Source organism: Felis catus, chromosome B3 (genome assembly GCF_018350175.1).
Source record: "Felis catus isolate Fca126 chromosome B3, F.catus_Fca126_mat1.0, whole genome shotgun sequence".
Taxonomy (NCBI): domain Eukaryota; kingdom Metazoa; phylum Chordata; class Mammalia; order Carnivora; family Felidae; genus Felis; species Felis catus.
The window spans coordinates 69,578,463-69,603,639 of NC_058373.1; the positions used below are offsets into that span (position 1 = coordinate 69,578,463).

Genomic DNA, 25,177 nt, shown 5'->3' on the forward strand with positions numbered 1-25,177 from the left:
ATTCACATTTGGCCAGAAACTTGAAGTGAGGCATCTAGGCATACACATATCTGTAGGAAGAACACTCCAGGCAGAGGAAATAGTGCAAAAACCCTGAAGCAGGTGATGTTAGCATGTTCAATGAACAGCAAGGTGGCAGGGTAAAAGTGATAGGACACGGGATAAGAGATGGACGTGTGTGGTGGAGAAGGAGGCACATGGGGCCTTGTAGGACACATTAAGGACTTTGGGTTTTACTTTGTGTGAGCTAGGAAACCATTGGGAGGTTTTGATTTATGCTTTAACACAATCACTCTAGCTGTTGTCTGGAGAACAGATTGCAGGAGGCAAGGGAGGAAGAGGAAATAGAAGGCTTTTGCAATGGTCTAAGAAAGATAATGGTAGCCTGGATCAGGTCAGAATTATCAGAGCTGCTGAGAAGTGGTCAGAGGCTGGGTATGTTTTAAAGGAAGGTTTCACAAGGTTAACATACTGATGGACTGGAGATGGTCGGGACTGGGGGCAGAGGGGAGAAAGGAGTCAAAGATTTTTCTAAGAGCAAGGAGACGAAAAGAGATGCCATTTCCTGAGTTGTGGGAGACTGGGAGAAGAGCGATCTTGAGTGGAGTGGGTCAGAGAAGGCATACTGTGACAGCTGTGCAGCTATTCTGGAGCAAATAACAAGGCACAGTGAAAAGAGAACATAGGATCTGGAAGCAGATAAAGCTCAGGTGCAATCCTAGCTCTGTATACGCTATTCATGTAATTGCCAAAATGATTTAATATTCCTTAGCCGTAATTTACTATCTATGCAACAGGAATACTACACTACAGAAAATTACCGTGAGGACTACAGACTGTAGACGCTCATTAAATGGTAACTATTAAGAAAATTGAGATGATGGGACTCCTGGGTGGCTCAGTTGGTTGAGTGTCCGACTCGTGATTTTGGCTCAGGTCATGATCCCAGGGTTGTGGGATCGAGCCCTGCATTGAGCTCTATGCTGGGCATGGAGCCTGCTTGAGATTCTGTCTCTCTCTCCCTCTGTTCCTCTCCCACACTTGCACTCTCTCTCTAAAGTAAAAAAAATAATAATAATCAAAAAAAGGAAATTGAGATGAGCCATGGAATGACCCTTAAGAGAAATAACTGTGATTAAATTAGAATTTAGGTAGCTGGGGATATTTCTTAGAACTTTAAACATTCTGCAGTACAGCAGTACTTAGAAAAATGACTCCTATTCAAATAAATAATGTAACTCAGTAAGTTTTAAACACACCTAAAACTGTGTTTGGATACTGTGAGGAATAAAAGAATGAGTGTACGGTATTTCCTGACATGAAGCAGCTCACAACTCACAATCTAGTTGAAGGGTGAAGTTGAAAATAAGAAACTAAAGAAAGAATGGTAGTAGTACTTCACATTTAGTAACATCTAACAGCTTTTAAAATGTCTTCCCATATTTCATTGGATTCCCATGAGGATTCTGTGAAACAAACAAATAAGCAAAAGCTAAGTTGGGCTCAACGGTTTGGCCAAGGTATATACTGAGTGTACATTTCAAAGACTGGCTTGAACCTGGATTCTGATTTTTCTATTACATGATACTGGCCATAAAATGTAGGTACAAGAATGAGTATTAATAATATAGTCAACCCTTCATTATTCAGAAAAATATATTAGGAATAAAATAAGGTAAAAGAAATTATAACAAGGTATTTATGCAATAATTACAAATCAGAAAAATAGGTATCTAATGTGTGGCACAGTGATCATTAAAAAACATAACTTATCCCAGTAAGATGAAACTCTCTCCTTGATCTCTTTTTTTGACAGGCTGAGAGCCTCTGCGTGGCAACAGTATCTAGCAAGATTACTGCCATTTATATTATACCTATTTTTAGTTTATTCTCTATTTATAGAATGGCAAGCACTCTGGTATTTCATTTAATGATAAAGTTCCTTTTGTAAAGGAAACTAGAAAATCAGTCACTCAATTTAAGAAAAAACATTAAATAAATGCAAAGATGATACATAAAAATGGAAACATTATAAAGGCAATCTCTAAGTGACTCCATTTAAGGGAACATTTTCTACTCTCATCACACCAAATCACAGCAACCCTCTGAGGAAAAATTATTCTCATGTTCCAGAAGAAACTAGCTCAGAGAAAGCTGGAATGATTTGCCCAAGGAGGTAAAGCCAATAACCTGTGGTATAGCCTTTAGTGCCGTTAAGGTTCCAAAGAAGTAGAGGAGCAACATAGATCGAGGAAGTATAAGCTTTAAGTAGATCTTTTAAAACCTTTAAAAATCATGGAGAACTCTGAGCGCCTGGGTGGCTCAGTTGGTTAAGCATCCGACTCTTGATCGCGGCTCAGGTCATGATCTTGTGGTTTCGTGGGTTCGAGCCCCACATCAGGCTCTGCACTACTAGTACAGATTCTCTCTCTGCACCTCCCCCAACTTATGCTGTCTCTGTCTCTCTCAAAATAAATAAATAAACTTTAAAAAACAATCATGGAGAACTCAAAATCACAGGAGGAGAATAAATATGGCACATGTCTGGGATGGTCTGCTTTGGGTTGGGTCATATTAGCAAGTCTTGGGAGTCTAAAGCAGATGGAAAACAACTGAAATTCTCTACACAGAAGTCTCAAAATGAAAGCAGTGTTTTAGACAAGGAAATAAATGCAATATGCAAAATGAAATGGATGCCAAATTATTAGAGACAGGCAGGCGTAATTGTTATCAGACCACTGTAATATATCCATGTGCTAACAACCACCTCTAACATGGTCTCTAGGATAGCATAAGGAGGGGCGCCTGGGTGGCTCAGTGGGCAAAGCATCTGACTTCAGCTCAGGTCATCATCTCACAGTTCATGGGTTCAAGCTCTGCACTGGGCCCTGTGCTGACAGCTCAGAGCCTGGAGCCTGCTTCAGATTCTGTGTCTCCCTCTCTCTGCGCCTCCTCCACTTGTGTGCACACGCTCTCTTTCTCTCTCAAAAGTAAATAAATATTAAATTTTTTTTTAAAAGGATAGCAATAATGAATAGCTGTTATTATTAATTCAACCAATACTCTGAAATTTGCCTACCATATATTAGGTACTGTGCTAGGCACTACAGATACCAAAAGAGTGATGACCGTTTCTTCTCAAGAAGTTTGGAGAGGAGTTATGCAATTATGAAACAATAAAAATAATTGTTCAAGTGTAGGTACAAATACTGTGGGAATCAAAAAGGAAAGAAAACAAAATAAAGCAGTCAGGGATGGTGTCAAGGAAATACGTGAGCTAAATCTTGAAGAATGGATAGTTTATCAAAAAGCAAAAGGGTGAGAGAAATGGAGGAGAGACATTCTAGACAGAGGGATTAGGTAGGACATAGATAATGGAGAAGTTCTAGAGATATAACAGGAACTATTATATCTAATAATATACCTTTATATAATATTAAGTGTATAATAGAACACATAATGATATAGAATATATTAGCCTATACTATCATACATACAAATATAGTGTACCGAATATATAACATCCATGTAAACTGACAGGAAAGAAGAATGCTGTTGTCACTGACCCCCCCTCCCAAAAAACACAAGTGGGTAAGAAGAACTGGTCAGCATTATGTGTTACCAACTTTTGATTCTTCCCCTTCTCTCATTAACCAAAAATCCAGTCAATTGTGGCTTCTATACCAATCTCTTCCACTGCACTGCCATCATTTAAATTCTCATCCTTTCCAGTCCAGACCATTGAAATAGTTTATTTCGATGATCAATTACTCCCCCTGCCACCAATTCTCCCATCTTCAAACAATCCTGCATTTTCCTTCATATTAATAATCCTAAAATTCTGCCTTTATCAGGTTGCTTCATTGCTTTAAAACCAAAACACTTTCAAAGTTCTCCTAATGACTGTGCCAGGTGTCCCCAACCATTCTGTTAAGAAATGATCATTCTCACTTATTTATATTGAGACATAATGTGAGCGGTACTGGTTCAAGTCCCTCCAAGAAAAGGAAAGGGGCGCCTTTGGAGGTTCTGCCTCCATTCCTACTGTGAATTCTCAGCCCAGGCATGAGGGTGGCGATGGCAGAAGCTACTGGTTTAAATACCAATACATAGACACTGGTTTACTTGTTTGGATTCCTTGGCTTACAGGATGAGCTCCAAAAACCTCGCCCTAGCTTTCAGGTCTGTTTATAATCTAACACTGTCTTACTTCTCTCTAACTTTATCATTTGCTGTTCTTAGTCATGAACCCTCTGCTCCACACTCTGGAATGCTTTGTGAGCCCTGATTCTAGAAATACACATCTCTGATTAAACCAATTTCCACTGAAAATTTCCTTTTCTTTCTTTTCTACTTACCTGACTTCTACATCCTTCAAAGGGCCAACTCAAGAGCTTCTTGGGGTAGGCCTACCCTGAGGTTTAATTTTCTATCAGGTTTAACTCTCTTCTGAACTGTTGGGCATATACTGTCTCGTATGATCTTTTCATTAACCAACTATTAATTCAAAGAATATTTACTAAGCACTTGTAAGTGTCAAGACTATATGACAGGCACCGGGGATACACCAACAACAGAACATAGTAGCTACCCTTAAGGATTTATAGCACATATGGTAAAACAATTATATAACGGCGATTAAAACACTATATAATAGAGGTATAAAGAGATATGAGAGTGTATACAATACATTACATTCTCTGAAGAATGTAATGGAGAAGCCATTAAGGAAGAAGTGAAGTTTGAACTCAGTCTTAAGGAGGCCGTTAAGTTGGAATGTTCTAGGGGTGTCTGGGTGGCTCAGTTGGTTAAAAGTGTCCAAGTTCAGCTCAGGTCATGATCTTGCGGTCCGTGAATTTGAGCCCCGCATCTCCCAAATATTTCTTTCTTGAGAAAGAACTTGAGAGAAAGGAGGCTAACTAGGATTACTTAGAAGAAATTCTGAATAGCGTTAACAGTACGGTTGAAGTTGGAAATGGTAATGTTTGGTGGCACCAATTTTCTTTTTTTTTTTTTTTTTTTTTAGCATTTATTTGAGAGACAGAGAGACAGAGCATGAGCGGGGTAGGGGCAGAGAGAGAGGAGACACAGAATCTGAAGCAGGCTGCAGGCTCTGAGCTGTCAGCACAGTGCCCGATGTGGGGTTCGAACCCAAAAACTGTGAGATCATGACCTGAGCCGAAGTCGGATGCTTAACCGACTGAGCCACCCAGTCGCCCCTATGGTGGCACCAATTTTCATAGCTGTGAGATAACCATCCCCGTGTCCCCACCCCAGCAACACAGCTGCCAAGACTGAGAGTAAAAACTCAATGAAAAAAAAAATGTTTTTAAGGAAAAGAGAATGAGAGGAGGCCCAGTGAGTCAATCCAGGGTTGAGGGCTGAGCACTGGGAGGGGTGGGGGATGGGCAGGGGCAGGGTCCTATCTACCCCATTTTAAGTGCTTTGAGGGCAAGAACTTTGTTTTGATGTTGCTGTGACGATTATAGGTTTTTGTAACACAGAGCTTGGTACATGCTATAAAATACTCAATGTATGTTAATTGATGATGAGCTGATTTCAAAGAAAAATATCTAGAGATAGAAATTCAGGACTAGTTTCAGTAAAAGTTAATGATGGAAATAAAAATTTTAAAGTCATCATAAAAACACAGAGTTGAAGATAAAGGATATGTTTTCCTAAAAGTCAATGTAAAGAGAGAGGAACTGAGATCAGGTCCTGGAAATAACAGTGAACACGACAAAGTGCAACCAAAGAAGGAAACAGAGAAAAAAAAATCGTTGAAACAACTATGGCTGCAATGCTGTAACGCAGTCTTCCCCAACCAATCTAGACACTAGGGAAAGAAAGGGAAGGAAGATGGGAAGTAGTAAAAGTGCAGAGTCAATGGGAGCAGAGAACACTATACCCAAGCCCTGAAAAAATGTATGATAATTCACTTAGCAATCCTCCCTCTGACCCATCAGACTTGGTTTAAAGAGAGGTGGCAGGACCACAGCAGCCTGCAGGCAAGTAGCTGAGGCTGGAGGAGACCAAGAACCAGGCCCAGTCAAGTCTCATCCTGACTTGAGGCCACGCAAGCCCAACTCTTGGAGCAGGGGCCTGCTGTGGTGCAGGGACAGGGACAGCCGCATGTTGGCAGCGGAGAAACTGATGGCACTGGGGGGCAATGGGCTCTAAGAGGCAGAAGATGTGGCAGGAGACACTAGGTTAGACAGGCACATCTGCCGCCAGTGCTGGATGCTCATCAGCAACATCCTTCAAATTCTGATGTGTATGCTAAGCATAAGCATTAGATTAATAGAGACCCTTGAGGAAATATATTTATAGGAGTAAACCCACCAAAAGTTGAAGAACTCATCTATGAAGAAGAGAGTTGTGATTTTAACACCCAGTAAAATTTGGGAGACAGCAAGCATAATAGCAGAAAGCAGATTTACTAAAAGCCCACAGTATCATAGAAAGATGATTTCCTGAGCCAAATCCACAAAGAAGAGGGCAGAACTTACACAGTTAATAAAACAGAAAAATCTCACCAAGAAATCATTCTTACTTAGGATTTGGGGATTGTTGTGAACATTCAAGACTCTTGATACCTTATATCCTTCTTTGGAATGTGGGTGACCCAAATTATTTCACTCTAGAAAAACATATTTCATGTTTCCTTCATTTTAATAGATGGTATTCGAAGACCAAGCCTATCCATATAGACTACCTCTTTAACAAGGAGGGTAGGAAATTGACACAAACACTCAAATTCTAAGGAGCTAAAGAGCTAAGAACTAAGGAGCTAAAAATTCGTGTTATGTGGACTAAGAGGATACAGTAAACGTTTCTGGTATTTTAAGACCCTGTACTGATTTCATGTCACAAAGGCTAACTGCTTAATGCAAGCTAAATTTAACATTTTCTAAATTTTCAAACATAAAGAGAAGTTAAAATGGAAACAACTGCTGTAAATGTCGTATATTGAAATTTTAAGAAACATTGTTTTTATAGTATGTATGTGAATAAACACATGCACACAAACATGTTTTGATTAATAAATGTGTCATGATCTTCCATAATTAAAAAAGTACATAAATGTAATCTTATAGTATATAACCTTTTGAGACTGGCTTCTTTCATTCAGCACAAGGCCTTGGAGATTCCTGCAAGTTTTGCACATATTGGTACTTCGTCCTTTTATTTAAAAAGTTTTATTGAGTGGGGGGGGGGGCTGGGTGGCTCAGTTGGTTAAGCGTCGACTTCAGCTCAGGTCATGATCTCACGGTTTGTGGGTTGAGCCCTGCATCCGGCTCTGTGCTGACAGTGAGGAGCCTGGAGCCTGCTTCAGATTCTGTGTACCCCTTGCTCTCTGGCCCTCCCCGCTCATGCTCTTGCTTCCTCTCTCAAAAATAAACATTTAAAAACATTAAAAAAAAAAAGTATTGAGATATGATTTACATGCCATGAAATTCACACATTAAGTGTTCAATTCAATGTTAATATGTTCACACATATTGTTGTGCAAGTATCATCACAATCTAATTGCATATTTTGGTCCCCATACCCATGAGTAATCTCCACTTCATTCCCCCACATTATTCAGTCCACAGCTACCACTTTGGTAGCTACTACTTTCTGTTTCCTAAATTTGCCTATTCTGGACATCTCATATAAATGGAATATGTAAAATGTGGTCTTTTGTGACTGGCTTCTTTCACTTTGCATAACCTTTTCAAGGTTCACCCATACTATGGGATGTATCAGTACTTAACCTGATTTTTATTGCCAAATAATATTCCATTATGTGGATATACCACATTTTATTTATTTATCTATTAATTAGTGAACATTTGGGTTATTTCTCTCTTTTTGGCTATTGTGAATAATGCTGCTATGAACATTCCCATACAAGTTTCTGGGTAGATACATACTCTCATTTCTTTGGGGGTATATATTTAGGAGTAGAATCACTGGGCCATACGGTAACTATTTCTTTTTGTGGAACTGGCAATCTCTTTTCCAAAGTGGTTATACCATTTTATGTTCCCACCATAAGTATATGAACGCTTCAATTTTTTCACATCTTTGTCAACATTTGTTATTGTCCACCTTCTTATTAGAGCCATCCTTGTGGATGTGCAGTGGTATCTCACTGTGGTTTTGACGTGCATTTCCCGATGACTAATGATGTTGAACAGCTTTACATGTGCCTACTGGTATTTGTTCCTCTCCTTATCTCCCTTTGGAAAGCTTTTGCCCCTTTACCCCCGCCCCCCCCACACACAATTTTGAGGTTTTGCTTTGACTCATTTAGTACTTCTACATTGCAATTATTGTTCCCTGAAGCATGTCCCTTTTGGTTAGCATTTACACAACACATTCCCAGGAGAGTCTGTCATTCTACTATTTCTATTCCTTTCACCCTGTGATCTCTGTTCCGGCTCATTTATTTGGTTGAAAACCTTTCTTAAATATTCTCAGAGGGGTTAAAGTGGTAACATATTCTCTAAATTTTCTCATACTATGTAACTCATTTCCCCCTTATAGTGGGGATATCTTCACTGGAAATAGGGGTTGGAGATTAACAGTCTTTTTTTCTTGGTGATCTGTGGATACTCTTCCACTGTCTCCTAATTTCCAGTTCTGTGGATTAGAATTATGATGCCAGTCTGACAATTCATAGGTATACCATCCTTTTTATCTGGAAGCCTCTAAGATGAATCCGTAGATATCAAAAAATTTATCAGGATAACCCTAAGTATGTTTTTTTATCACTCGTCTTCCCTGGAACTACTTTCTGCATGTTAAAGTCTTTAACTCAGGAAGTTTTTTTCTATTTGTTTAATTAGTGCTTCTCCTCCATTCGTTCCTTATTCTCAAACTAATATAAACCACATTAGGTGCTCTGAATCTACCCTCCAAATTCCTTATCTTTTTTTTCAATCTTTTGTATTTTTGTGCTATGAAATATTTCTTCCATTTGATCTTCCAGGCCAATAAATGATCATATTCACTTAGTCCTTTATTCAGTGATTATGCACTGTGTGCTTACTATGTGCAAGACAGTGTTCTAGGCATTGGGTGTTGACAACAGATTAGCAATGTATGCAAGAGAAAAAGTTCCTGCGCTTACAATGCTTACATTTTAGTGAAGATAGTAGATAAAAAAGTATCTGTGCATGGATTGAGAGTCAGATGATAATAAGTATTTAGCTGCGAAATCACATATTTTGCTCTCTGAAGTCTTTTTTTGTATTTCACTTGAACTTCCTTAAATACTATTATTTTCATATTCAAGTTACTGTCTCCCCCAGCATTTCTCTTTAGCTAGTCTACCACATTGTTTATTCTAAGTGATTTTTCTCTTTCTGGTTGCCTGGCTTCCCTACATGGGTTCTTTTCCTTTATGATCTCAGAAGAGCTTAGGTTTCATTGTTGGAGGACCACAAGTAAGTGGTAGCAGTCTCAAGAGAATGGACAGACAAAGCAGGCTCTATGCCCGTAGGGGACAGTCCAGCGGGCAAGATGACAGCCTTGCGGAGGCCCAGGAGGAAGCCTCCCAGCTCTCGGGTATTCTTACATCTCCCAGTCTCAGAGACAGAGAGATATCAGTCCCCTGGTTCTGTCCCTTTCTTCTCGCCTCCAGGAGTCCACGGATCTCTACCAAACCAAGCTCTTTCTTGGAGCTGCCATTGTTATCCTCACCCCAAGGCTCTTGACCAGCCCTTGAGGAACAAGTCCTTTGCCACCCCTCCCTGACAGAGCTCCCACAAAGCCCAGGCCTCACTTGCACCTAACTGTTCATTGGATCCAGGGGCCATTTGGCTCAAATAAGGCAGACACAGGCTGGAATCAGGAACAGAGGGATAGTGAGATTTCACCTTCCCAGAACCCACTCTGAAAAGGAAGGTCTGTTTACAGACTAATACTAAAAACGTTCAAATCCTGACAAATAGGTCAAAATTTTTAAAAAGACTCTGTTAAGTTCAAACATCTGTGGGTTCTATCATTTTCAACTACTGCCCTAACGTTAAGCTCTGAGAAATAAGGAAGATCTTAATGTTACTTGGACTTGAAGGATATTGACTAGGTGGATGAACTGTAAAAGTAACTGTTATGTAAAAGTCAAAAGAGAGTACATACTGTATGATTCCATTCATAGAAAATTCTAGGAAATGCAAACTAATGTACAGTGACAGAAAGCAGATCAGTGGTTGCCTGGGGACCAGGCACAGAATTAGGTAAGTGGCTTACAAAAGAATACAAGGAAATTTTTGGAGGCAACGGAAATGTTTATTATCTTGGTTATGATAACTGTTTCAGAGGTATATACAGATGTCAAAACTCACCAAAATGTACACTTTAAATATGTGCAGTGTATTTTACATCAATTATACCTCAATAAACTTTTAAAAGAGGGGTGCCTGGGTGCCTCAAATGGTTAAGCATCTGACTCTTGATTTCAGCCCAGGTGACGATCTCAGGTTGTGAGATCAAGCCCTGCGTTGGGTTCTGTGCTGAGCATGGAACCTGCCTGGGATTCTATTCTCTCCCTCTAAATGAATAAATATTAAAAAACAAAAACAACAAAAAAAAAACTTTAGAAGAAATATTGGCTGGGAAAAATATTTGCAATTTATATCACAAAGAGATGATATTCCTAAATATAAAGAACATCTAAAAGTAAAGTAAAACACCAACAGGGAAGAGGTATAAACAGAAAGTCACTGAGCTTTTGTAGGTTTGAAATTTTCCATAATAAAATAAAAATATATAACTTTCAAAATATATTAAACACTATCCCTAGCCCTCATATAATTCACAATACAGCTGAAGATACAATTATAAAGCCATTGCAAGTTTGGGCCACACTGCAAAGTATATGTGATGTGCTGATCAATGTGGATTGATGCAATAATCAAAGTTGGGATAGAAAATCAGGCAATTCATCTTGGAGGAAATGAGTATGAGCCTGGTCTTGAGATGATGTGGGTTTGCACAATTTTTGTGGTAGACAGGGAGCAGAAGGCAGAGAAGAGTTCAGATGAAAAACATATGAACAAAGGCAGTAAGATGGGAAAAGAGAAAGGCAGCTTTTTAAAAGGACTCTTATTATAGGTTCACCATTCTTTTTTTAAGTTTATTTTTATTTATTTTTTGAGAAAGAGCAAGCCAGGGAGAGGAGAGAGAGAGGAAGACAGAATTTTAAGCAGGCTCTGTGCTGTAGTGCAGAGCCTGAAGTGGAGCTCAAACTCACAAACTGTGAGATCATGAGCTGAGCCAAAGTTGGAGGCTCAACTGACTCAACCACCGAGGCACCCCTCAGTATTCTCACAATCACCATCAAAATCTCCTGGGTGGCTCAGTCCGCTAAGCCTATGGTTTCATCTCAGGTCATGATCTCATGGTTCCTGAGTTCAAGCTCTGAGTCAGGCTCCACACGGACGGTGGGGAGCCTGCTTGGGATTCCCTCTGTCCCTCTCCCTCTGCATCTCCCCTACTCTTGCTCGCTTTCCCTCTCTCTCTGTCTCTCTCCCAAAATAACTAAAAAAAAAAAAAAAAAAAAAAAAAAATCTCGTCACCAAAAGGTTAGATGTCACATTGGAAAGAACCCATGGGAAAAGAAAGGAAATCTAATTCACTATATGAGGGCTTGGAATAGATTAAAATCATTTACACTATTCATGCAACCATAGTCAATCTTTACTATGTTCTACCTATGTTAGTATTTTTCTCTGAATAGAATTGTGTTTTCACCTGGCTTCATTCTAAGAATAAGATCCATTAAAAGAAATATAACTTGTTCTTTTTTTGTTTTTAATGTTTATTTAAAAAAAATTTTTTTATACAATTTTGATAGAGAGAGCACAGTGCAGGAGAGGCAGAGAGAGAAGGAGACACAGAATCTGAAGCAAGCTCCAGGCAGAACCTGATACGGGGGCTCGAACTCACGAACCATGAAATCATGACCTGAGCTGAAGTCGGACACTTAACCGACTGAGCCACCCATCTGCCCCAATGTTTATTTATTTTTGAGAGCAAGAGACAGACAAAGTGTGAGCAAGGGAGGGGCAGAGAGAGAGGGAGATACAGAACTGGAAGCAGACTCCAGGCTCTGAGCTGTCAGTACAGAGCCTGACATGAGCTTGAACTCACGAGCCGTAAGAACATGAGTTGGAAGCTTAAACTGACTGAGCCACCCAAGCGTTCGGAAATGTAACTTTTTCTAATATGCTAAAATAAACACATCTTTCATACGTTCAGTGTATTCTTAAAAGTTACATTAAAATTATTTCACTAATCCCTATGCCCACCATTAACATTTGGTTTTTAATGAACCAAATGTTCCTATCTCACTGATAAATGTACATCTCCTTAGAAATCTGAGGAGCGGGGGTGCCCGGGTGGCTCAGTCGGTTGAGCGTCCAACTTCGGCTCAGGTCATGATCTCACGGTCCGTGAGTTTGAGCACTGCGTCGGGCTCTGTGCTGACAGCTCAGAGCCTGGAGCCTGCTTCAGATTCTGTGTCTCCCTCTCTCTCTGACCCTCCCCCCGTTCATGCTCTGTCTCTCCCCCGTTCATGCTGTCTCTCTCTGTCTCAAAAAAATAAACATTAAAAAAAAAATTAAAAAAAAAAAGAAATCTGAGGAGCAGAGGACTAGTAAAGGATTGTTAGAGTAAACTAGGTTCATTGCTTGTTCAGACTTCTCAATTTTTAGCATCATTTGTAAGAGTATTCTACATTTAGAAATATTCTACACAAAATTAAAAAAAAAAAAAAATCCAGCACATGAAAACGTAGAAGCAGCAAGTAACTTTCCATTAATTTTGAGAACTACACACAGAAAAGATTTAGAACCTAACAGGAATTAGGAACTAGTGAGAAAATAGAACAGCCTAGTTGAGAAAACAAATAATGTGTCTGTTTAGAGGGATAATGTGGTATGGTGAAAAGAAAAAAGGCTTTAGAGTCACAGAGATTCTAGTCTGAATTCTCCATCTATCACTTTAACAGCCTATCTAATTTCTTGGCACCTAAATTCCCTCACCTGTACAATGGTGATAATGATTGCCTGTCTTGGCTGTTGTCAGGATTCAATAAGCCAATATTTGTAACACACTTAGCATACAATAGGTACTCAACAATTACTACTATAATGTTGATGACATTTTGTAGTGTAAAATCATTGCCACTTTCAACCTGGCAAAACCAAGAAATGCTAAAGTCTTTAAAGTTTATCGGCTTACAATCTATTTTTGTAACATATGCCAAATGTCCAAATTCAGTCGGAAATTTGAAAACTTTGAGTATTTTACAATATGCTACAACTACACTTAACGTTTTTATAATCCTAAACTAAATGCTGCTTTGAGTATAGATTAAATTTTTTTTTCAACGTTTATTTATTTTTGGCACAGAGAGAGACAGAGCATGAACGGGGGAGGGGCAGAGAGAGAGGGAGACACAGAATCGGAAACAGGCTCCAGGCTCTGAGCCATCAGCCCAGAGCCCGACGCGGGGCTCGAACTCACGGACCGCGAGATCGCGACCTGGCTGAAGTCGGGCGCTTAACCGACTGCGCCACCCAGGCGCCCCTTGAGTATAGATTATAAGAGTATTAAGCAGTAAGAATGTATGTATCTTTTGGAGAAATTTTATCTTTACAGAATCAAATCAGTTCCAATCTGGTATATCCCCTGTTGGGCAAAAGCAGCAGATGGTATACAGAGGATTGCACACTAAGCAAGGAAAATTTGGGGAAAGACTCTAAAAAACTGGTGATAAGAATACTGAAATAGGGGCGCCTGGGTGGCGCAGTCGGTTAAGCGTCCGACTTCAGCCAGGTCATGATCTCGCGGTCCGTGAGTTCGAGCCCCACGTCAGGCTCTGGGCTGATGGCTCAGAGCCTGGAGCCTGTTTCAGATTCTGTGTCTCCCTCTCTCTCTGCCCCTCCCCCGTTCATGCTCTGTCTCTCTCTGTCCCAAAAATAAATAAACGTTGAAAAAAAAAAAATTAAAAAAAAAAAAAGAATACTGAAATAGGGAATGAAAGAGTTCAATATTGCCAGAGTGTAATATAAAGGTTAGCAATCTAAACAAAGTTTTAAGATGTAAAAAAAACTGAAAAGACTCAGAATCAAATTTGTATTCTTGTATTAAGGTCTCAGGTACAGCATAAAAATACATAGTAAAAAGAACTGGCAAAGTATTTCAGGGAGGTGTTCTTTCTGACGATGATGGAATATAAGGGGGTAGGAAGGGAGGCAGAAAAACATGTCTCACTGAGTCACCTTTAAGGATAAACTTTTGAGGGGTGCATAGGTGGCTCAGTCAGTTAAGCATCCAACTCTTGATTTCAGCTAAGGTAATCTCAAGATGATGAGATCAAGCCCCATATTAGGCTCTGTGCTGGGTGTGGAGCTTGCTGAAGATTCTCTCTCTCTCTCTGTGCCCCTCCCCTGCTCCCGCACTCTCTTTCAAAAACAACAAAAAATTTTTTTTTAAATAAAAAGGATAAACTTTTGAACTTAAACTTAGTATCTGAGGATATTAAGACAACAGATGTGAATTTTTGTTATTTGGCTTTGTAAAAGCCCCACGTGAATAGGTAAAAGGACACACAAAAAAAGCTTTAAATCTTTACTACGGAAAAGGTTTTTTTAATTTTTTATTTTAAGCAGGCTCCACACCAGACACAGGGCTTGAACTCACAACCCTGAGATCAAGAGTCACAGGCTCTACTGGCTGAGCCAGCCAGGTGCCCTAGAAAAGATTTTTTTTTTTTAAATCAATACAAAGAAATTCTTCAGTTGTCTATTTCAACTTATGTCAGTGTTAGTCAGTAAAGAAAGTACTAATAGCACTAATAGCAGAACTAATAGCAGTCTAATTTCTTGTGGGTTAATAAAATTTAAATTCTATATAACACAATCTCTCTCATAGTATGCTCTCATACCATCTGGATTACTTGACAGTTAATATCTGGACATGCTATTCAATACCAATATAGGTTCCTTTCTTCTCTGTTACAAGTGTGTTTCTGAACATTTCCTTAGAATCCTATTTCAAAGAAAGGAGAAATCTTCAATCTGCTCTCTGTGTATATCAAGTGAAAGTAAATTCAGTAGCTGAAGTCTGCCTAATCTGTAGACACTGTAAGAAGATCTGAGGAGTGAGGGGAAGAACAACTATTTCACAGAAACACTTTAACAAACTCAATAAACATTTAAATACGTAATGAATGAAACATTTACACCTGATTAAGTAAATGTAATAAATAGTAAAATTCAATTGCGTTGTTCCTATAAAACCCATCACAGATCTGATGACATATGAAATCCTGTGGACACATGAACATTAAGATATAAAGTAACTTACTCTTAAAAAACTAGGAATTCCGGGGCGCCGGGGTGGCTCAGTCAGTTAAGTGTCTGACTTCAGCTCAGGTCATGATCTCACAGTTCGTGAGTTCAAGCCCCGCATCAGGCTCTGTGCTGACAGCTTAGAGCCTGGAGCCTGCTTCAAATTCTATGTCTCCCTCTCACTCTGCTCCTCCCCCCTCATGCTCTGTCTCTCTCTCCTTCAAAAAAAAAAAAAAAAAAAAAAAAAAAAAAAAAACAAACATTAAAAAAAACAAAAACAAAGTAGGACTTCCCATCATGGTGTGATGGGAAGCACATAAAATTTACAAGTTTGAATACTGCCTCTGCTACTACTCCCATGTTGCTAGAGGCATGTACTTACTGTCCACAGACAGCCTGGTGTAGCTCTAAAAAGGCATTAACACCCACTATTCCCACAGAATGAGGAAAAGATGAAACTGATAATCCTTCATTAAGTAGTCTCATCTCTTAGCCCTCTTCACCTTATGTCCAATGTGCTAACTGCCTTAAACTTTTGTTTTGCACAGGCTCTCTACCTTCCTCTCATACCTATTGTTTTACTCTTACTTGTAATCTTCTCTAGATCTCCCTTCAAGAATCAGTGTTCTCATCCTCTGAGATACCCATCTAGGGTCCCCTGTAGGCGGTATTATTATTCTCCCCATCATCTGGTACCCAAAGCTGTTTCTTTTTGCTCTTATTAAACGACTAATCACAGTAAGTAAAAGATGGTTCTTATTTTTGAATGCTGTGTCACACATGGAGTAAGTGCTTTACATTCATTTTCCCATGTAATTCACAACCACCATGTAAAGTAGGTACTGTTATTCCTACTATATCCTTTTGTTTTATCAAAGAGCAAAGTAAGGCTTTGAGAAGTTAAATAACTTGCCCAAAAGTCACTCAAGTAATAATTAATACAAATTATCACTACTTTTAATTAGTAATAATTAGTAGGACTGGGATTCAAAGCCAGGTCTCTGGCTCCAAAGCCATTCTGCTGCCTTTGGTGGGGATCTTAAGGCATTTGTAGCCTTAAAAAGAAGGTAAAACACCTGGCATGATATTTGCACTGAACATGTGTTTAGTGAATTAAAAAGGCAGGAAAAAGGTCTATTCACTCAATAGGCTCTTGTGTGCAATTCACCTGGATCCGGAGATATAAAAATGTCTGACAAAGTCTCTATCCTCAAGAACTACAGTTAGTCTACTGGGGGAAGAAAGACAAGTGTAACAGGTGATTGTAATACGGACGGTTCATACAATTCCTATGGACAGGTTGCTGAGAAAACATAGGATGGGGCACCTAAACTGGATAGGGAAAGAGGAAAGCAGTCAAGAAAGATGTTAGTTGGGAGAGTCTGAGTTTTGCTTTTCCTTTCAAAACCAATTAAGCAGGGGCGCCTGGGACGCTTAAGCGACATCAGCTCAGGTCATGATCTCACGGCTCATGAGTTTGAACCCTGCATTGGGCTCAGTGCTGACAGCTCAGAGCCTGGAGCCTGCTTCGGATTCTGTGCCTCCCTGTCCTGCTCCCACTCTCTTTCTCTCAAAAATAAATAAACCTTAAAAAACAAAAATTAAAAAAAAAAAACAAAATTAAGCAGGTTCTACTAGATTGGTAGCCAGCATGCCAAGGATTAATGTATTTCTTAGAATTAGTTTAGATTATACCTATACTCATATTTCTATTTTATCTCAAATTATATGCCTAGTTCAAATAAATCTCACCTCTGAAAAAACACATTGTAAAGAATGATTTGCTTTCTAAATATGTTCCATTTATATGAAACGACGTATTTTTCTCTCCTCACAGATACAGACAGAAAAACATTAAAAAGGTGACTGGTTATACAACTGGCTAGTGTTAGCTTGCCACAAAACCACAATCAATTTAGGAGATTTTTTAACTCAGAAGACCAAGGGGCTAAAACTTACTACATTTCAAGCAACTGCTCCCAAAACACCATCTATCATCAAGAATGTTAGAATCCAAAAAAAAAACAAAACCCAAAACAAAAAAACCCTTCTAATTAAGTTTTTCCCATATGTTTCCCTCCTTCCCCTCTAATTTAACCTTACAATAAAGAAAATACAATTTAGGTAATATATTCCCATCAGTTGTTCACTTACCAAACAATAGTTCATTCAAGTGGACACTTTCGGGCTGTCATGGAAAACGCCAAAATAAAAAGCCTTATTAAATTCAAGTTAGATTATATCTGTAACTTCTTTGCCCAAAGCAATAACTATGGAAAAACATAAATTAAGCCTAGCAATGTCATTTTATTACAAAGTTGGCTGCTATCAAAATTTTTTACAGCTCTTCTAGGTGCTAATAGTTTAAATGATTTCAACGCTGTTGTAATCCGAGGAAAGCAGATTTCACCAAACATGATGGGACCAGTAAAGATGAAATAATAGAGGTGGTGAAGAAAGGAAATAAAAAACAATGAGAAGTCAAATGAGGTACAGATAGACTTCACTTGTTTACATCTTGTGAAATTAATTAAGACAATAGCAAAGCCAAAAGCCTAAAGGGATTAAAATCTGACGGCAGCAAACGTCAACAACTAAGAAAGTGTAACTTCAAACACACACAATCCAGGGAAGAAAACCTAACTTCTTTGAGCTAAAGTTGCGGAGAATCAAGTTCAAAGTAGGCTAAACTTACTTTCAATTTACCACCCTTGACTGTTCAGCAAAATGAAAACAACCTGGCAAACAGTTTCCATAAAATCATATCTCCCCCAAGTAAATTTTCTCACTAAAAGGAAACAATAAACAAGAAGAATGTTTTTTTGTAGTCCTTTGTTTTTACGTTAGAGATTCTTAAAAATTCACACAGGCGTGGTAAGACAGAAGACAGTAAACAGTTTACAGAAAGGAATTATGATGTCTTACTTGCTATAGGAAAAATTAGATTCATGGAATTTTGAGAGATTATTTATTCCCTTAGCCTTTATTCATATATTAGAGAAGGTTTTTTTTGACAATCTGTGAAATTTATAGACTTAAAAAAATAAAGGGCTTCAAACTACTTCTACCTTTAATATAGTATTAACTAACATTTTAATTGCATGTTTAAAAATTCAAAACCACAATCCCGCCAGCAATTCTAACTGTTACCATTTAGAGAAAATAATAGGGATAATGATATTCATCAAATTTACTAAACCTGATGTTATGCTAGTCACCATAATGACCTACTGTACTTCTTTTATTAAAGAATTCTTAGACCATTTGCTACTGAATTAATGTTTAACTGGTAAACTGAGGCAAAATACTGGATAATCTGAGAAGGCACAAGTACAGAGTCCACTGTACAAAACTACTGAGCCATGCTTTCCCACTTTATGTGCTTTTCCAGGTATATTTTAAACTCAGCAAAAGGTAAAATTTAAATTCGGCATAATTAACTTTCACTGTGCCTTTCCTTTTGCTTGAAAACTCTTCTCATACACTGCCACCGATTCAATTTCACCTGTAGGTAATGAACACAGAACTCATTGTGGGGAAAATAAACCAGAATGGGAAAAAAGAGAAGTTATCAGATACACAAAGGAGTGAAACAGCTGACTGAAAAACACCTTAACCACAATACTTTCCCTCCATCCTTAAGGAGGTATTTTTAGTATTTTAGTCACCATTTCTTTCAGGAAAGACCCCACAGGTTCCAGAAGCTCCCAAGTTGAGTACTCACCTAGTTCATCTGAATGCTGAATCAGGGCTTTTATTTCTGCTAAGCTGGTCGCCCCCTCTTGGGAGACCGAAGCTGCTGCCCCCTCCTCTGGGTCCTCCACCTTAGTCACGGTAAAGTGTGGCATTGTTACACGTAGAAATCCCGTGCTCGTTCTGTATTTACACTGCCCTCCACTCTACTTTCCTTACCTACCTCTTCCTTACTGTGCCCCTTTCGCACTCAAATCACTGCCTACGGGAGACGAAGGCTGGGAAGAGGGAAGTACTTTCTGCTCACGTGACCCACAGCCCCAAGGGAGTGGAACGCTGGAAGACACGCCTTCCACAGTGTTTATCATTCACTCGAAAGGATTAAGCACTCCACCCCTTGCTTATGGTTGTTAAGCTCAAGAATCCCAAGAACTTCTTAGACCGCCCTTCCAGAGCTGCCAAAAGCTGCGAGTGGGCAGAATTCATGACCTGCCGCCCACTGTGTACTCACCCGCTCGTTTCCTTCACTTATTTCCATCCCTATGTGCACGTCGTGATCTCAACCCCTGCCCTCATATTTCACACGAGAAAGATTAGGGAACAGTTCATTGTACAAACTTTCCTCTTTAAAGAGAAACTGGCACCACATAAATTTAGGAAATGAAACAAACTATTTGTAAGTTTCTGTTGTTGCTTTATTTCAAAGCATATGAAAAATAGTAATTTCTTATGGTTCCGATGAGAACATTCAGCAAGTATTCAATGAATGCCTACATATTTCATACAAGGCATAGTTGTAGATACTGTAGTGTATACCACAACTTCCAAGAAGAGACATTAATATTCCCCGAAGTCCAAGTTTGTTTAAAAGAGCAAAATATTTTTAAAGAGTTCAGACTTTTTTTTTTGTACAGAGTTTAAACATCGTGTTTTAAAGAAAAAAAATTCAAGAAAATCCCTCTGATTAGGTGGTGTATGGTTCCTTCAACACATGTAACATATTTAAATCTTGGTATATTTTATCACATAACTGTGTCCAGTGCTCAGTTGATGGCTTTAACTATAGAGTATGAGATCTATCTCTGCACTGATAAGGGACTTCAGTACATTGAGCCCTGTGGTAACTTCTATGTTGATGATAGAATATAAGGGCTTTGTTGTTAGTAACACCTGACATATAAGGCTGCACTAAATTTAACAAAGAAGGAATGATACTTTATAATCCTCATTTATTCCTATACCATTTCTAAAAGAAAAGGAAACCAATAGTTGTTAAAGATCCACTTTGTACTCTGCATTGCACTAAAAACTTTTCCTTATGATTTCACTTAATCATCACAGAAACATTAGGCTAAGGAACTTGCCCCAAGTCACAGAGTTTGTAAACAGCAAAGCCCAACCTAAAAACCTGTAATACCCTTGTTAGTAAGCAACATAGAAGTTTCACAGAAAGAAAACACACACACGCCCCTAAATTTTATTTCATGGGTTCCCATGTAGCACTGATTTGTAATCTTAGCTGCACACTGGAATCACCTGGGGAAATTTACAAAATACTGATGCCTGGGTCCTATCCCAGATACTGTAATTTAATTGCTCTGGAGTAGAGCCTGGGCAATAAGGCTTTTAAAAGCTCCCCTATTTCTCACTCTCAGATGGTTCAAACAAGCAGCCAAGATTGCAAATTACTACTATATGGGGGAAAAAAATTTTATCACCTAAGAAGTCTTCGTAACTATTTTATTTTTGAAAGAAAATTAAGCGTGGTAGTGCCTTGGGTGATTTTCCCATACTTACAACTCAGGAAGCTACTCTACTAATTTATTCAAAGGAACTTAACTACCAAATTGTCAAAAATTTCAATAGTAGATTCTGGGTTCCAAATTCTTCAGTGCCACTGGATATTTCCAATAGGATCTTGCCTTTCATATTTATTATAAAAAGAGAGTTGAACTAGGGCTAATCTACAGTTGATGGATAAGAACAATGACTTGTGTTATACATCTGTGCACAGCTTGTGCATATAAGTCTATGTACAAGTGTTATCCTGTCACCTCTCCCCTCTAAAAATATCTGCAAACCAAACAAGTAGGAAGGCAAAACATTCCTGCTGATCTATGATAGGCGTATTTATTTACCAAACTCGATGATTTGATACCACAGTGCTCAGCAATTTTAAAATAGTTCTCTCCTAGAGTGGCCTATAGATAAAAGTGCAATGGCAAAAAAAAATTGAAGGCAAAGTTAAAGTAATACAGAAAAAGCTGGGGAGGGGGGGCGGTTCTGGTAAAGCTGAGGGCAGTGCTGTGTAGACAGTGATTAGATAGGGAAGGTAGGATATAAGAAAATGCTATTTAAAGTACAATAAACTGCCACAATGGGGGCACCTGGCTGGTTTAGTTGGAAGAGCCTGTAACTCTTGGTCTTGGGGCTGTAATTTGGAGTCCCCCATTGGGCATAGTGACTACTTAAAAAATAAATAAGATAAAAACATCAATAAACTACCACAATGAAGTACCACTGCATATCCATACTAATGGCTAAAACTGATAAGACTGGAAACACCAAATCTGGCAAGAATGTTAAACAAAAGATACTTTTATACATTGGCGTAAATTGGTTCACCCAATTTAGGGAAAAGTCTAGTACTCTCCCGTATAACTCAGCAATTGCACTTCTAGGTATTTATCCTCCCCAAATGAAAACATATTCCCACAAAAAGACTTGTCCAAGAATATTCGTAACAGCTTATGAACAATAACCAAAAACTGGAAACAACCCAGATGTATATCCATAGCAGAATGGGTAAACCAACTATGATGTATTCATACAAAAGATTTCTATTCAGATAAAAAAAGGAATGACTCAGTGATACAAGCAACAATCTGAATGCATATCAAAACATCACGCTACATGAAAGTAGCCTTAAGAGTGCACAATATATGAACCAACTATATGAGGTTTTACAACAGGCAAAACTAATCTATGGTGCAAAAACAAACAAACCAGGACAAGGGCTGCCTCTGGGGGAAGGGGGACTCAGGAAAACTTCCCAGAGTGATAGTAATATTCTACATCTTGTTAGAGTTTAGGATTCCATAGGTGTATGCATTCATCAAAAGTTAGCTGATGTTCACTTCAAATTAGTGTTATTCATTGTATGAAAACTTCACCTAAAAAAAAAAAAAAAAAAGCTACAGGGGTGCCTGGGTGGCTCAGTTGGTTAAGTGGCTGACTCCTGATTTCAGCTCAGGTCATAAGCTCTAGATCATGAGATCAAGCCCCACATCAGACTCTGTGATGACAGTGCTGAGCCTGCTTGGGACTCTCTTCCTCTCTCTCTGCCCCTCCCCTGCTCTTTCTGTCTCTTGTCTCTCTCTCTCTCTCTCTCTCTCTCTCTCTCTCTCTCTCTCTCTCTCTCTCTCAATAAATAAATAAATAAATAAATAAATAAATAAATAAATAAATAAATAAATGTATTTTTTAAAAAGCTACAAACAAATACTGAATTCTAATAATATGCATTTTGAAGTATCTGGGAGAGGTGAACTGATATCTGTAATTTACCTCGAAATGCAGTAAGATAGATGGATAAATAGGTGTTAGGAAAAGTACAATAAAATGTCAATGATAGATTCTGAGTGGTGGGTGTACAGGTGTTCACTTATATAAAAGCCTTCCAACTTTCTGTATGTTTGAAAATTTTCATAATAAAACACTGGAAAAAATACAAACTGACACCATTATGAAAATAAACATATAAGTCAGAGACTGGGAGAAAATATTCATAAAACATGTACTTGACAAAGGACTTATATCTTAAATATATAAAAATCCTCTACAACTCAATAAGAAAAAAACTGAATACAAAATAAAAAAAGATTTAAATAGACAATTCACAAAGGAAGTTATATAAATGGCTAATAAGCACTGGAAAAAGTGTTCAACATCATTTGCATTTCAGGAAATGCAAATTAAAATCACCATTAAAACTGTTGGCAAGGATGTAGAGCAAATGTTGGTGGGAATATAAAATAATACAACCACTTTGGAAAAAGGTTTGGCAGCTTTTTATAAATTTTGTCTTTTTTTTTTCATTTGAGAGAAAGAGAGAGAGAGCAGGAGCAAGGAAGAGGGGCAGAGGGGGAGAGGGAGAGGGGGGGGGGAGAGAGAGAGAGAGAGAGAGAGAGAGAGAGAGAGAGAGAGAGAGAGAGAGAATTTTAAGCAGGCTCCATCACTACAGGACTCAATTCCATAACCTTGGGATCATGACCTAAGTTGAAATCAAGGGTTGGACAGATGCTCAACCGACTGAGACACTCAGGTGCCCCTTTTACAAATTTCAAACAAGTATGTTTATAAACCTTTATTCATAACAGCCCAAATAGGAAACAGACAAGTTATCCATCAATAAGATAAACAACCTGTAGTATATTCATACAATAGAGTATTACTCAACAATAACCAGGAACAAACTACTGATACATTCAACAACATGGATGAATCTCAAAAACATTTTAAGTTATATATTACATATTAATCATATGCATACAAAAGTGTTTACAGTTGAAGCATAACTGATGCCCGCAACTTAATTTGAAATGCTTTAAAAATAGATGGATCCAATGGAAGGGATAAATATGTGGTAAAACAAATAGAGCATAATGTTAATTGTAGCATCTGGAGGATAAAGATGGTTGTTTACCAAAAGTCTTACAATTTTTCTGTATGTTTGAAAATTTTCTTAATAAAATGTTGGAAAAAATACAATGAACTGAAGTTCACTGAAATCTTTATAAAGATCTTTAGGTGTGAGTATAAAGCAAAGCACTTATGGGTCAAATTCCATTTCATGTAAAATTTAAGCAGTTACATAAATGCTAGTCCTGTACTTTGATTTTATAGTGTTGAATGCTGTTTGAAATGAATCATACAGGTTTGAAATATTTAGTTTTACATTTAAAAAAAACTATAGTTTTTTTTCAAATCTTTTTTTTTTTAAGTTTATTTCTTTAGAGATAGAGACAGCATGAGTGGGGGAGGAGCAGAGAGAGAGGGAGAAGAGAGAGAATCCCAAGCAGACTCTGCACCGTGAGCATAGAGCCCGACGTGGGCTTGAACCACGAAACTTCGAGATCATGACCTGAGCCGAAACAGAGAGTTGGAAGCTTAACCGACTGAGCCATCCAGGCGCCCCTATGGTATTTTTTAGTAGTAAGACATAAGCTCAGACTAGGGCAAAAGCGCATTTATAACGGCATTACTCCCATGGTGCTTTGTACATTAGGCCAAATATTATACATTATTTATATTACTAGTTTCAGTAAAACTTTTTTGTGACATTATGTTTGTTTTTTTAAAAAGCATGCCCATTCTTTAGAAGAATGGATCTACCATGGGTAATATTTTGGAAGTACAATTTACTGTTCTACACTATCCAATTACTTATTTTTAATCAGAGCTAACAACTCATGACAACCAGCATTTTGTTTTATTCAAACCATTTATTAAAAAAACAAAGACAAATTAGATTTAGTGAAAAGACTTGAACAATTAAGGGAAAGTAAGTGGGAAATTATTTTCAACATAAGGATTCTCTTCCAGGTTGTACTATACTGTTATACTACATCACTCAATTTTAGAGCAAATCATATATGCATTTCCTCTTCATTCTCAGAACCTGAGAACTGTATTGTACAAAAGCCATTCACAAATAACCTAGAACCACACTACATCCTGCTGAAGTGATTCTTAAGAATCTAGTAATGCATGCTAAAAATGAATTCACGATGCAAGAAAACTTCTATAAGTAAGCAGCAAGCAAAATCCCTGGAATTAAAAAGCCACATACATTTTGAATACATGAGTTTTACCAAATGTCATTCTGTCCATTCCTGAGAGCAGTTTTTAGATATGATGTTAAGGATTTAGTAACATATTAAATAGTATTCTTTCAAAAAACTTAAAAATGCAACTAGAGCTTGATCAAAGGTACCAGCATGCTATTAAAAAGCTGGAAAAATATAAAATAGAACAATAGCTCCCATGACACACACAATGTAGACTTAACTCATCTGTCTACACCTTTTTACAGAATTCTCTCATAGACACACACACACACACACACACACACA

General features: G+C 38.2%; 1 protein-coding gene across 3 annotated transcripts in view; it reads right to left on the reverse strand.

Annotated features, from left to right (window-relative positions):
* The window catches only part of SLC12A6 (solute carrier family 12 member 6), an 87,746-nt gene that overhangs the window by 47,842 nt on the left and 14,727 nt on the right, over positions 1–25,177 (reverse strand). The window contains exon 1 of one of the 3 annotated variants that reach the window (XM_011283087.4): positions 19,075–19,463. The exons of the other annotated variants lie outside the window; for them this stretch is intronic. Coding sequence (XP_011281389.2) covers positions 19,075–19,198 — 124 coding nt within the window. The 5' untranslated portion in view covers positions 19,199–19,463. Of the gene's footprint in view, positions 1–19,074; positions 19,464–25,177 lie in introns of those variants that run through there. 3 annotated transcript variants of the gene reach the window in all.